General features: G+C 43.1%; 1 protein-coding gene across 1 annotated transcript in view; it reads left to right on the top strand.

The window, feature by feature from the left end:
- stau2 (staufen double-stranded RNA binding protein 2) overlaps positions 1-13,000 on the top strand; it is a 59,388-nt gene that overhangs the window by 9,439 nt on the left and 36,949 nt on the right. The window contains exons 6-9 of the mRNA XM_058059775.2: positions 5,283-5,442; positions 6,701-6,808; positions 11,608-11,820; positions 11,960-12,097. Of these exons, the coding sequence (XP_057915758.2) occupies positions 5,283-5,442; positions 6,701-6,808; positions 11,608-11,820; positions 11,960-12,097 (619 nt within the window). The remainder of the gene's footprint in view (positions 1-5,282; positions 5,443-6,700; positions 6,809-11,607; positions 11,821-11,959; positions 12,098-13,000) is intronic.

Genomic DNA, 13,000 nt, shown 5'->3' with positions numbered 1-13,000 from the left:
ACTTTTCCCGCTCGGTCCCTGCATCATGAAGGCACGAACAGCTAAATCAGGAAAATGGCGCCAGTGTGTTTTTGTATTTAAAACAAAGGAACTCATTTTCCCTCTTGATGACAATGAACATAAAACAGCGGGTCACAATATAATAATACTTTTAATGAGGGCGGCGGGGTCTGCTTTCAGACCGGTTCCCTCTCATCCAGCCAAGTTGGCACTCCGAGGGCACAGAGGTTCAGATGCTTTTTTTTTTTTCCCAGGTTATGTGGCATAAATATACACACGGTGTAATTATTATGGAAAGGATTATACTGCCCCAAGTTATTTTCATTTTTATTTTCAGTCAGATAATCAAAGACCATATCGAAGCAGCTGGTATTACTTCCATGGTGAATTATGCACTTTTTTAACCTAGTAACCAAACCCTCCCTCTAAGTAATACTATTGTTAAATGCTCATATTTGGAAGTGATACCCGATGTGTCACCATTAGTCAGCCATTACGAGAGCCCTGGGGTCATTTTAATGTGGGGGAGGGGGGGGCTCTGATTTCTCCTGAGCCAAGCGCAGAAGGAGGGCCCCGAGACTGATTACGGAACTTGCACAAGGGAAACCACAGCAAGCTGGTAGAAACAATGGATGCTCTCAGTTCTGACACTCTTGATTAAAATGCGCTGGTTTTCATTTGTACGTCGGTCTGACTGTAAAAGACGACCCTTCTTTCCAACACCCCTTTTTTGATGGTGTTTGCTGACTGTGGTGAGAGTGACGAGAAGAAAAGCTCTGACACGCTTTGGTTTGGGCACCTCTTGGTTTGCATGTGCAAAAATTCTTCAGTATATAATAAGGACAGTTGTTGTTTTTTTTCAGGTTTTTGATGCAGGGGTTAGCACAGGGGTGGGCAAACTTATTGACTCGCGGGCCGCATTGATATGACAAAATTTACGGGGGGGCAGACTATATATTTTACACGTAACAGTCCACCTGGTATTGTATCTGTAAAATTGTCATGCAATCTTCTATTATTTTTTTATATTTATATTTAAATATTTTAAAAATAATAAAATATAATAATTACAATAAAATTAAAATAATAATAATAATTATTATGTAAAATATGCAAATATAACAATAATATTATATATAATTAATATAATTATTATATTAATCATTATAATAATCATCATGTTATAATAATCTAATAATAATAATTATTATTTTTATTATTATTATTAATAATAATTATTATTATTATTATGTGCTTGTGTCCCTTTTTTCAGGAGCACTTTGTAAACAACAGACCATGTCAAAAAACGAAATTGATAAAACCATCAAAAGGTTGGCTCAGGCCATGATGCCAGGTTGTATGTTGAGTTTAAATGAAATACTTTGGAAAGATTGGGCGGGCCGTATTCAAACACTTGGCGGGCCGGATGTGGCCCCCAGGCCGTAGTTTGCCCACCCCTGGGTTAGCATGTGTGCATGGAGATTGTGCCCGGCTGGGGGGGGCATGTTGCTTTACAAAACTCATTTTCATGAATAATGACTTTGGAATATTTTATTGACTAATTTGATGATCTCCTGTTTCTTATATTTACATATTAACAAACTTATCAGTCGTGCTATGACTGCTATGACACGACTGCTGGATCTTTGAATGGCAAAGCGGTCCTGGTCTCTCAGGAAAGCAATGTTGATGCTTCCTGATTTGATTTTTATTTACCGCCACAAGCAAATGTCATGAGAACAACCTCGCTCCGATATCTCAGCCGATCCACTTTGCCGTGATGGATTAGTGGTGTCTATTTCAAGAAAACTCTAAGCCACATTTGTTTGGTCTTACTTGACAACGTGTTTTTTTTTTTTTTTGCGTCACATCATTATGAATTTGTGCATTAGCGGTTGCGTGAGGCAGAGAGGAAGAAAAACAATTAATGATGAACGCAGGGAATGAAGTATGAGGGGAGGAGGGAGGGAAAAGAAGTACATGTCTGGCAGGAGATTGGAAGAAAATGCAGCTGGAGGAAGAGCAACCCCGTCCAAGTCGTTTTTTTTTTTTCTCCACACAAAGTTCTGTCACTCTTTTTGCTCTCAAAGCAGCGCCGGCTGTGTTGCATTGTGTTGCTGTTGGTGTGCGACCGTGTAGTGAAAGTCTGTTTTGCGTGTGTGGTCACTGGTTGTAATGGTGACGCAAAGAGAGCTGCGTGTCGTGTTGTTTTTCTTTCTTTGCCCCCGCCAAGTGTATGATGCCGATGTTTTCATCCAAAAGACAAGAACGACAACATGCGGTCTGTAATTACTTCAAAGCCCGCCCGCTTTTATGCTGCGCGTTGCTGCATAACACACATGGCGGTTAGCATTCCTTCAGCATTCTGGAGTAATTCTCCTGTTCAACCACAAAACCCAATGTTGGATTTTATCTAACTGGATAATAATGTCGATCTTCTCTTCCTTAATTGATTGCAGAGTATGTTATTCGTGTGATTAATCCATGAAAACTGTGGCATTTTTTTTCCATGAGAAATACAAATCCAATGAACCCAAATGCATTTTGTACAGAATAATTCCAGTTTTAAAACAGCAAAAAACATATCAATGTAAATGGGGCCGCACGGTGGACTAGTGGTTGGCTACACAGCTGAGATGGGTTTCGATCTTTGTGCATCTGTGTGTTCCCTTTTGTGTTGGGGGGGTCTCCCACCTTCCAAAAAACATGTATGTTAATCCATAGGGCTGTACACAGTTTGGCCGTACGATAACCAAGACAATAATTTCCATTGAAAACCAAGGTTCCACTGTACTTGATGTAAAGCACCGTTCCACAGCAGTCCAATTCAATAGTGTGGTTCAATGATTCCACCCAGGAAAGTAGTTTGCTTGCCACAATCACAAAATGTCAGCTTGTCATCTGCAGCAGTAATTGAACGTCCGTATCTCTCGGTTCCCATGACGACGATTTGATGGATCAAAGACTTTCATCACGTTTGTGTTTGGGGGGGGTGTGATTATTGGTTCATTTGCATCACGGGATTGCAACACTGCAGGCTGCAAGGTAGCTGATGCCCTTTTAGAGTCCACTACCAAACACGCTCACACACGTCATCACATGTTTTTATTCGTTCTCCCCTTTATGCAGCTTGCACACCCCCCATATAGGCGCCCCGGCCTCTGTAGTAATAATTGATAACATGTACTGTATATGCCGAGCCGGCCAGTTTGCACTGATGGGATTCCACTGCCTTTTCTTGTGAGCATGATTTTGCTGCGTGTACGTGCGCTCTCCCGTGTTCTTGGCTCGCTCGCCCTTGTTAAAGCCCTCTCTTTCCCACGTTGTAGATTAGGGTCTCCCACAGGCCTCCCCTTCTATATCCCCCTCTTCCGTTCTCCATTTTCCTCTCGTCTTCCTCGTCTTATCCCTCCATCTCTTCCTCCCTGCACCTGTACTCCGCGCTCCAGCCCCAGCTGCTCCCATCTTAGCTGGACGCCATTGGCCAGAGCCCATGTTGCACTTGGCATGTCCTCAGAGACCCCGGGGCCGATCTTGACGTGCGAGGGCCAGGCAGGCCGCCGCCCAGGGAAGGCTCCTGTGGCCAGGAGGAGATGAGAGCAGATGGATAAGGATGGCTTTGGGCTGGGGAAGAACCTCCTGCCATTCTGGGAGTGAAATGCTTTTTCTAAGTTCTGTTGCGGCTGGAGATGGAGGAAATTGAGGAAATAAGTGGTGAAGATATTTTTATTTAGAGGCTCTTGTTAGTAAAGAAGCACTATCATAGCTTGAAGGCATGGACAACCCGCTTAAACGGGACCTATTATGCTTATTTTCGGTGCTTTGTATTGACTTGTGGACTCGTACAGAGCAGCTCCACACAATAGCCCACACAGAAAGCTTCCGAGATGTTCCAGAATCTGCACATCTTTCTGCTTCCGACCCAAAACGCTCTTTTTAATTGACTCCACCACCGCCCACTCCGCTGTGATTAGTCACACTCCCAAGCGCTCCAGAGGACTTCCAGATACGTCGATCTGCATTTACTGAGTGCAGGCAATCTGCAGCCCGTATAATGAAGTCTGGAGTGCATTGACGCGAGTAGAACTCGATGTTAGAAAAAACACCAAGCGTGCAGAGCCAGTCAAAACAACCAAACCATTCAAGTCCATATTATGTTTTTTTGAATATGAACTTGACTATGAATTTATGACATGGCTGTTCCAACCAGTATATAAATATCAAACTGAGCTTTCTGTGGCGTCTTCATTGTTGGTATTTGGCGGACTTGGGGGTCAAAGCTTTAAATCATAATAAAAAATAAGTAAATTGAACAACCCCAGAGTCTGCTGTGTGCTCCCAAATCCAGGTCACAAGTCATGGCTCGTTTTGACTGAACCACTTCTGTTTACATCGACAATCTGGTTCCATCGTTCAACAAAATGATCCGTGTTCTCGACAACACGGATCAACAAATTTGTATTCAAAAGACCACAAGCCACCACGTAAGTGTGAGCTACAGTACAACTGCTATGGAATGTCCGCCTTGCTCCGTTGCCAGGTGTTCTAAAGCTTCTGGAAATGAGTGGAAGCACATACATGGAAAATAAAGCCGCACGGTGTGAAAAGATACGCCTGGAATGCTTGTTTTGATTGACTGTAAATTCCTCCACTGTGAATGTATTTCTGAGAATAATCATGTAGCGTACGTCTGCCGCATACGGGGGGCTTATGTGCGCTCATGTATGTGAATGTGCTGGCAGGGAAGCATAAGAAGCGGATATTAAAAACATGGGATTCCTCCTCCCATCTCTTGTTAGCTTTCCCACTACTTTTCTCATTGCCTGCCGTCCATTCTGCAGACACCACCCCCTCCGCCCCCTTGACCCAGGAGGGGGTATCACCACATGGACTTGCAGACCGCTCCATCAAGTTGGTGACAGCTCGGTCCCACTCTGTCAGGACCCAATGAAAGAGAAGAAAATCTATGTTGAGGGCCAGAAGAAAGAGGAGAGGATATATGTGTCCTTGCTCTTTGTTTGGCAACTGTAAAGTGAGAAAGAACCGCCAAGCATTAGTCAGGTGATCGGGCGACGGGGCATTGTGTAGTAATTGACCCTAATGTGGATGCGGGTGAACTTTTAATTTCACAATACTATTAAATGCTTTAAATCTTCTCGTAATGTTCAAGCGTCTTCTGAGCTCGTCACGGGTTTTCGAGGCGGACAAAGAGGTTCATTGTGGGGGCATAAACAGCTCCTAATTTTTTAAAGTCTCCTCCTTGTTTTGCCCCCTTTTTCCAGGTACCATTATCCTATTCCCAAGATCTTCTATGTGCAGCTGTCCGTGGGGAGTCACGAGTTCATCGGGGAGGGACGCACTCGCCAAGCCGCCAGACACAACGCTGCCATGAAGGCCCTGCAAGCCCTCCGCAATAAACCCATCCCTGAAAGACCGCCACAGGTGACCCACGCTTTGAAGCAGTTCAGCGGACCAGGACGAAACTACAATATTCGATATTTCCATTGAAAACAACCCAAACATTTATTATTACATTTACATTACATTTCACCAAAAGCTTGTAAAATATACTTTTAAAGAGTGGCAGTGTGAAAAATTTAATCAAATGAATCAATCAGGTCATTTATTTTTGCTCACGAGGTGAGACGATACGCCAGATTGGGTCTACAAGGCAAGATAACATTAATTTTAAAAAACATACAAAGCAAAAAAATGTAATATATGACGCTATATTGCAATCTATGTTACACTCTTCTGCACTATGTGTATGCTGACGGCCCCGTCTCCACCCATTAGAGACCATAGGACACACAAAAAATGCACAGAGTGAACCCTCTCCCTGCCTGTTTGGAGGCGGGAGACAAGTAAAACAGACGCATGCACATGACAATAAATTAATGGTGGCAAAATGAACAAGTTCATTTCAATTTCGGTGATTATTTTATGGTCCCAGGCCTGTTGCCCTCAAGCAGAGATCTTGTGACACGAGCCCTCGCCACCCGTATTAGAGACAAATACTTTGTGTGTTATATTCTCTTCCAAACTCGGTACACAGGCTTCATGTCGGCCTCTCATAGTTGGGCTATTTTGTCCAATTTGACGCAGCATCTCATGATGAGACTGTAGCTTCTCTTTCATAAGAGGTCTCACAACGTGAATCACGTCATATCAAGTCACGGCGAGGTAAGTAGGAGCCCACAGGCGGCCGTTCGTACTCGGAGTCCTTGTGATGGAGTTGCTTTTCTAAAAGAAGGAGTTTCTATAGTAGCCCTCAATGGTGGCTTGTTCCCACAAGAAGCTCTCTTGGCTGACACACACCTCCCTTTTATGACATGGTTGGATGCAGTTCTTGAACAGTCATGGATCGTTAATTTGAAAAGCCGCAGCATTTTTTGGCAAATCGTTTAACAAATTCCCAAATCTCAGATATGCTTATCAGACAAATGAAAACAAAGTCCTTAGTGTTCCAACTTTTTTAACCATTTGAACTTCGCTATTTGTGCCAAATTTGTGCCAGAATCAGCTGGTGACATAGGAGACACCTGTGATGATATCACCATCATAAGGCTGGACGCACCGTATGTTGAACAACCATGTAGCATTTCTAATTTGAACCTTTTAGTGTCAACAAAACACTTTCTCTTCAGCGTGTAGCACATATTCGCTGATATTGATCTTTTTTTTTATGTTTCTTTGCTAGGACCCAGAAGAAAATACAGAGAGCGAGGAAGGCGCCGACGCCAGCAAATCGGAGATCAGCCTGGTTTATGAAATCGCCCTGAAGAGGAACCTGACTGTCAACTTTGAGGTGAGCACCGCTTCTCTTGGACGTGATGCATTAGGAAAATGTTCACTCGTGCTGATAACGTCTCTGACTGAGGACTGCGGAATGCAAACACTGAACACTCGGACGTAAGCCTTGAATCATCATCAGAATGCGTTAAGAGTGGTCCCTTCTTGGGGAAACTCTCATCTTCTAACAAGTTTCTGGGACACGGAAATGGCCGCGTTGATGTGGTTCTAATGGCTTTCCTATTGACTCATCTGATAAGTTGCATCCGCTACAGTAAGATGAATGAACAGCTATTTTAAGTACAGTCTCCCAGATTCTTTGTGCTTCGAATTTTGCACTTTCACTCACGGTTTTCAAGAATATATGAATGAATTAATGCATATTTCCCATGTAATAAGCCCCCACAGCAAGCAGGGGGTCGAAAAGCATGGAGACGTGTAGCGTACTTGGATTGAATAAGTTAATGTTATTCTGCTCTTCGATGAAACACACAAGCGCAGGCTTTTATTTGTAAGTTTGAATCATATCACAACATCTTCTTGAGAAAATGTCTGGCTATTCACGTAAGAAGGACAGAGTCAATGAATGACTGACTCACATGCCCAGACAACCTATTTGGATCAGGTGATAAGACTTGCTACGATTGCAAACAATCACAGCACGTCAGTATGACATCAATGAGTCTTATCACAAATATGTATGTAAATTATAATTTACATGAACTAACCATATTTTCCTGACTGAAATGATGCTGGATTAGACCAGGTCCCTGAACATGATATCAAAAATGGATGGACGGCTGGCAGGCCCAAATGGATAAGATATCCGAATGACCTTGCCCAAGACATACAGGGATTTTTGAGTTTTACTGGTGTTTGGGAAGTATTTGACTTGGACTCGCCGCAAGTTTTCCCAAAACCATTGAGGAGGTTGCGGATGTCCTTACACGACCCGCCTCGTCTGTTCTCTTTGGCTTTCGCCGTTCCTCAGATGACTTTATCCAATAATCTCTCCTCCATCGCCCTTTCTCCTTCTTCCCAGTACTGCAAGGTGCCAAAAACAAGGGAGGCTTAGTTTATTTTGTGCCCCCCCTCCCTTCCGCCATTGAATCCTTCCCTTCTCCTCCGCAGACCATCCCTCCTGAAAAAACACAGGATGAGCAAAGGGTAGACTCTTGGATTGGGGAGGGGAGGAAAGGACTTTCTCTGGTGATGTTGCGTGCTAATGAGAGTTTACACAACTTTGGAAAGTTCTCCAGAAAGCTGTCCAGTCCCCCCAAAAAGGGGGGCGGAGGGGGGGGGGGGGGCACATTTGCTCATCAGACCATGACGCGGCCATTCTTCCTGGAACTGCTATTAATATATTAGGATAGCTAAATCCGTGTTGGTGTGATTCATTATCTCCCTCGTCTGAAATTAGGCTACTTTCACTTTTGGCCGATTCCCATCTAGAGAGGAACCCTTCTCCGAAATAGACCCCGGCCACATTCCTGTCTCTTTCCTGGCTCGACTTCATTACAGTTCCCTGATGAGCAGCAAATCCTTCATGTCTCTTTATGTTCATTCTGTCCAGCTTTCATTTCCCGTCCATCTTCAGATTTGACAGTATTCTAGCAACTAAAAATAGCATTTCTCACAAGGTTATCAATATGTGGCATCCAGTGACGGGGATGCTCATGCGTACTGCATACTCATGCATACTTGGCACATCAATCATGTCTTGTTAAACACGCCACTACCGTCAAAGGTACAACGTGTAAAGAAATATTCTTCCGAATCTTGCTTTTTGGCAAAACCATGCAGGCAATAACGCGACGAGCTGATGGTATGCGCTTGATGGAAACCACCGCTGCTCATTGGTCGAGCTGCAAATTTCCTTGCATTTACTAAAATGTATCTTGAATCTGACATGCAATTTTTTTTTATTAATATTTTTACACAAAATAATAAAATATGTAAAATAATTGAAAAAATATATATAATTTGTCATGAATTAATATATATTAGAATGTATTTGTTTGAATTATTTATAATATTTATCATATATTATGTGTTCATTTTTTTAATTATTAAATGTATTTAATTATGTAATTTAAAAAATTATATAGTTGATTGTAAACATGAGATGTTTTTTATGACAATAGGTTTTCTTAAATGAAGGGATTATTTTATATAATTTGTCATAAATTAACATATATTTATTTAATTATTAAATGATTTAATTATGTAATTTATTTTAAAAATTATATAGTTAATTGTAAACATGAGATGTTTTTTATAGATTTTCTAAAATTAAAGGATTATTTTTTGCTTTATTTTCCTTCCCACATTGTTTAGTCCACTTCTGCAGCAGACTACAGCATTGCCTGAATAAAATGAGTCTTCCCTCCATATCCCAAGAGTGTAAATACAGGAGATCCTCGTTCTGCTCCATTGTTAGCTCGTGCGAGTCGAGTCGAGCTGAGCGGAGCCGACACGATGCAGTGAAAATCTGCATTTGATACACCCCTCCAGCGACCAACCCCAATTCCCTTTTCAGGAGTCCACCACAAAACGACAACATAGTCATCTGTCAGGTGAACACCCCTCACAGCAGTACCATGTTTTCACATCTCATTCTTTCCCTCGCTGGGGCATGAAATTCCCAATGAGTCAGTGCTAGCCTGCGCCTCCTTTCCCATCCCTCCGCCACAACGAGGGTCGCCGCCACCCTCGGAGCCAGTTGGCTCATTTAATCCTCCTGTCAGGCAATATCAAGCAGATGTCGGCATCAAAGGAGCAACCAATCTATAAATCACAGCTTGTTTGTTGGATCGGAGGCTCCTTTTTCCAAGGAGGGACTTAAGAATAGTGGGTCTGGGCCAAGAACCACCCATCTTACAAGAAGCTCTCTACCACCCTCGAGGGCTGGGGCTGGAAGTCCGCACTCTTGTCATCACCTGAGAGCATTTAGAGGCCTACTATCACAGACTTGGTCCTTTTCACGTGGAGGTGCAGGTCCTGAGATTTTTAGTCGGAAATCTTTGTGTTGGGTCATATTTTTATGGTCTTGGTTGTTGACAAAAACTGAACAGTTACGTAAGTTTTAAGGCAGACTCGGAGGGCAAAAAGAAGTAGGGGGAGAGGGTAAGGCCGCTAAGAACCAAGACCTTGATGGACTTCATAAACCCATATTCCAGATTTGAGCATCCTGTGCATACATTATATTAACCCCAGAGTGGAAGATACAGTCAGTTGTACTCAAAACATATTAATATACATATGTATTGATGTAATATGTAGTATTCTGGCCACAAGGCGTCTGTAATGTTACACTGATGAGGCAGCCATCTTTATTATGTTACCATCCAACTGCATGTAGACTGACTGCCAAGACAGTCAAGCTGAGAAGGAAATACCACGGCTGGGGTTGGGGGTGGTGCTCGCTCTCATTCTGTGTGGAAGTGGTACGTTTTGACTCTTTTGTTTCCCCTTTTTGAAGGCTTTGTTTGCATTCGCTGTCCACTCCCATTTCTTCTTTTTGTAGCTCAAGATCGAACGATGCAAAATGTAAATTCTTGCAATTTTTCAACTGGTCTTAAAATTGGAATCAGGAGTGTGTGTATACTGTGTGCGATGTACTCAAAAACGGCCATGTTTCCTGGACTGCCGATAGATTTTCTCTCTTAAAAGAGCTGGCATTGAGTTCAACCGCACAGTGGAGTTTGAACGCCAGGATTCAAGTGTAGCCGTCTGAGATATTCCCGTGTTGACAAACGAGTCCAGGAGTTGTTTTAACGTCTTCCATTAACGTTGCCGTCTTATTTTCTTAACTGAAACGAAACCACATGGTGGATTATGGCGGAGCGGACATTACCCCTCGGTTCTGCTAACGAGAGTGGAATGAGCCTGTTGTTGTGCGGAGTGTCTGAGGAACGCTCATGGTTCCACTTATCCTTTTTCATCAGTTGAAATTAGGCGCCGGCAGTTTGTGTTTTGATTGCAACAATTTAGACCGTGCCCGCCGCAATTTGGAGACACCAGTCGGCGGTCACTGCACAGTCGAGCTCGAACCTCAGTTTGCGTCATGAAGCCTTCCCAACAGCTTTTATTTTTTTCTCATCAGGAATAAGCGTTTTAAATAATTATTTTCTTAGTCGAGGAATCTAAAGTTGTTTTGCTTGACTGGCGGACTTAATGAGGTGGATGCCCAGCCTTTTTTTGTGCATTCCATGAACAAATAAACCACTTCCACACCATGCGAAACATGCATGAAAACCGATTTTCCAGCATAAATTGATGAGTTAAGCATGCGCTTAAAAAATAACACGTTATTTTTGTGTGTTTTGCTAAATAACGAGAGCCACACCTGCCACTCGCACACACACGATGTACTCGCACACAAACTTCGCACTCGAACCTAACAGGAAGTAGATGTGATTGCAGAAGCATGACCTAACGCCAGCCGGTGTTTGTTTTAGGTCTCCCAGGTGACCGGAGGCTAGAGGAAGGAAACTGAGCCCTCATCGCTAGAGACTGTCATCGAGGAGCGTGTTCCTCTCAATACGTGCTGTTGTACGTCACTGCCTGTGTGTGTCTCGCGTATGAATAACACGAGCGTATGGGCGGGTTGCAGTGTGACCATTGAGAGCAGATGTTTTAGGACCACCTGGTGTAGCCACTCGCGGCGCACGCTTCCTTAGCACACACAAAAACACACAAACATGCCTTCACGTGGCTCTGCGGAAGCTTTCTCCGTGAACTACCAGGCCCTCAAGCCCAGGTCCTGTTTTGTGTATCTGTCTAGGAATGAAATGTTCGCTGTTGATTCAACAGGTGTTGAAGGAGAGCGGACCCCCCCATATGAAAAGCTTCCTGACCCGCGTCACCGTGGGGGAGTTCTCCGCCGAGGGCGAGGGCAACAGCAAAAAGCTCTCCAAGAAGCGTGCCGCTCTGTCCATCCTGCAGGACCTGAAGAAGCTGCCCTTCATCCCGGTCGTGGAGAAACCCAAAACACACTACAAAAAACGCACCAAGACCATCCTCAAGGTACCGCCGCCCCCGCTTGGGCTCACATAGTCGGCTCTAATTTTGTGGTGGTGGAGTATGGCGCAACCTATGTAATGGTATAAGTTTGTGGTCCCGCCACAAAGTGACCCCATGTGTCCCGCTCTCTTGTGTCCTCCAGACAGGACCGGACTACGGCCAGGGCATGAACCCCATCAGCCGCCTGGCCCAGATCCAGCAGGCCAAGAAGGAGAAAGAACCTGAATATTTGCTGCTTTCTGAGAGAGGGATGCCCCGACGCAGGGAGTTCATCATGCAGGTACACCATGTCGGTTCCCCATCCAACAGGGACCGGAGCCCGTGTGCCAGTCTCCTGACAGACTGGATGACAACTATGTCATTGTCATTTCCCGATGCATAAAACAAAGACGCATAAAAACATTAAATGTATGGTATCATGTACCCAGAAAAAATTATTACGTTTGATTAATGTTCATGTTAATAGTTATCCTCCCTATCCGTGTGGAAGTGGTAAGTTTTTGGCTATTTAAGTTTAAAGGAAATAACTTGAAGGCTACCGTTTAGGTCGCTAGCTCTCTAGTTTGCGAGTTAGCATGTGTCTCAAGACCCTGCAGTTGCGCAATATGTTGTAAATAAAAGAGTATAAATGTGACTATAGTCGTGTTTTGTCATGTCTACAGGGCTCTAATAATGCTTTATTAATTTTAATCTGAAAAAAAATAATTTGTCTACCCACCAACTATATGTGGTTTTTTAAGTTTTTATTATTTGCTGTTTTATTATAATTATTATATTTATGTATTGATTGATTTTCTTTATTCTTGATTTGTTAATTTATTTTTCATCTTATTTTGTGTAGAAAAATAAAAAGTAAGATATTTGAGAACAGTGGAATATTTTAGCAGAGCTTTTCTTGTAGAAAATTGGAACCAAAGCAAAGTTTTTTAAAATTTTTTTGTTTTTAATAAATGCGTTTTTTGGGGGGGGAAACCTGATGCGGCCCAGTCTCACCCAGACTCGAGCTCCGGTGGCCCCCCAAGTAAATCGAGTTTGAGACGCCTGATTTAAGCCCATCATAGCATTCCTGTTTGATCCTGACAAATCAGGCAAATTTATATTTACAAAATCTCAACTCCATTTTCTCATTCTTTTGCTTGTCAGCCTTCCTTTTAGTCTCCCGGCTGTATTGTCTTTTTTCCAT

Source organism: Doryrhamphus excisus, linkage group LG5 (genome assembly GCF_037039965.1).
Source record: "Doryrhamphus excisus strain RoL-2023G ecotype Guam linkage group LG5, RoL_Dexc_Guam_v1.1, whole genome shotgun sequence".
Classification (NCBI taxonomy): domain Eukaryota; kingdom Metazoa; phylum Chordata; class Actinopteri; order Syngnathiformes; family Syngnathidae; genus Doryrhamphus; species Doryrhamphus excisus.
The sequence above is the reverse complement of the archived record's forward strand: the minus strand, read 5'-3'. Positions and strand labels throughout refer to the sequence as shown.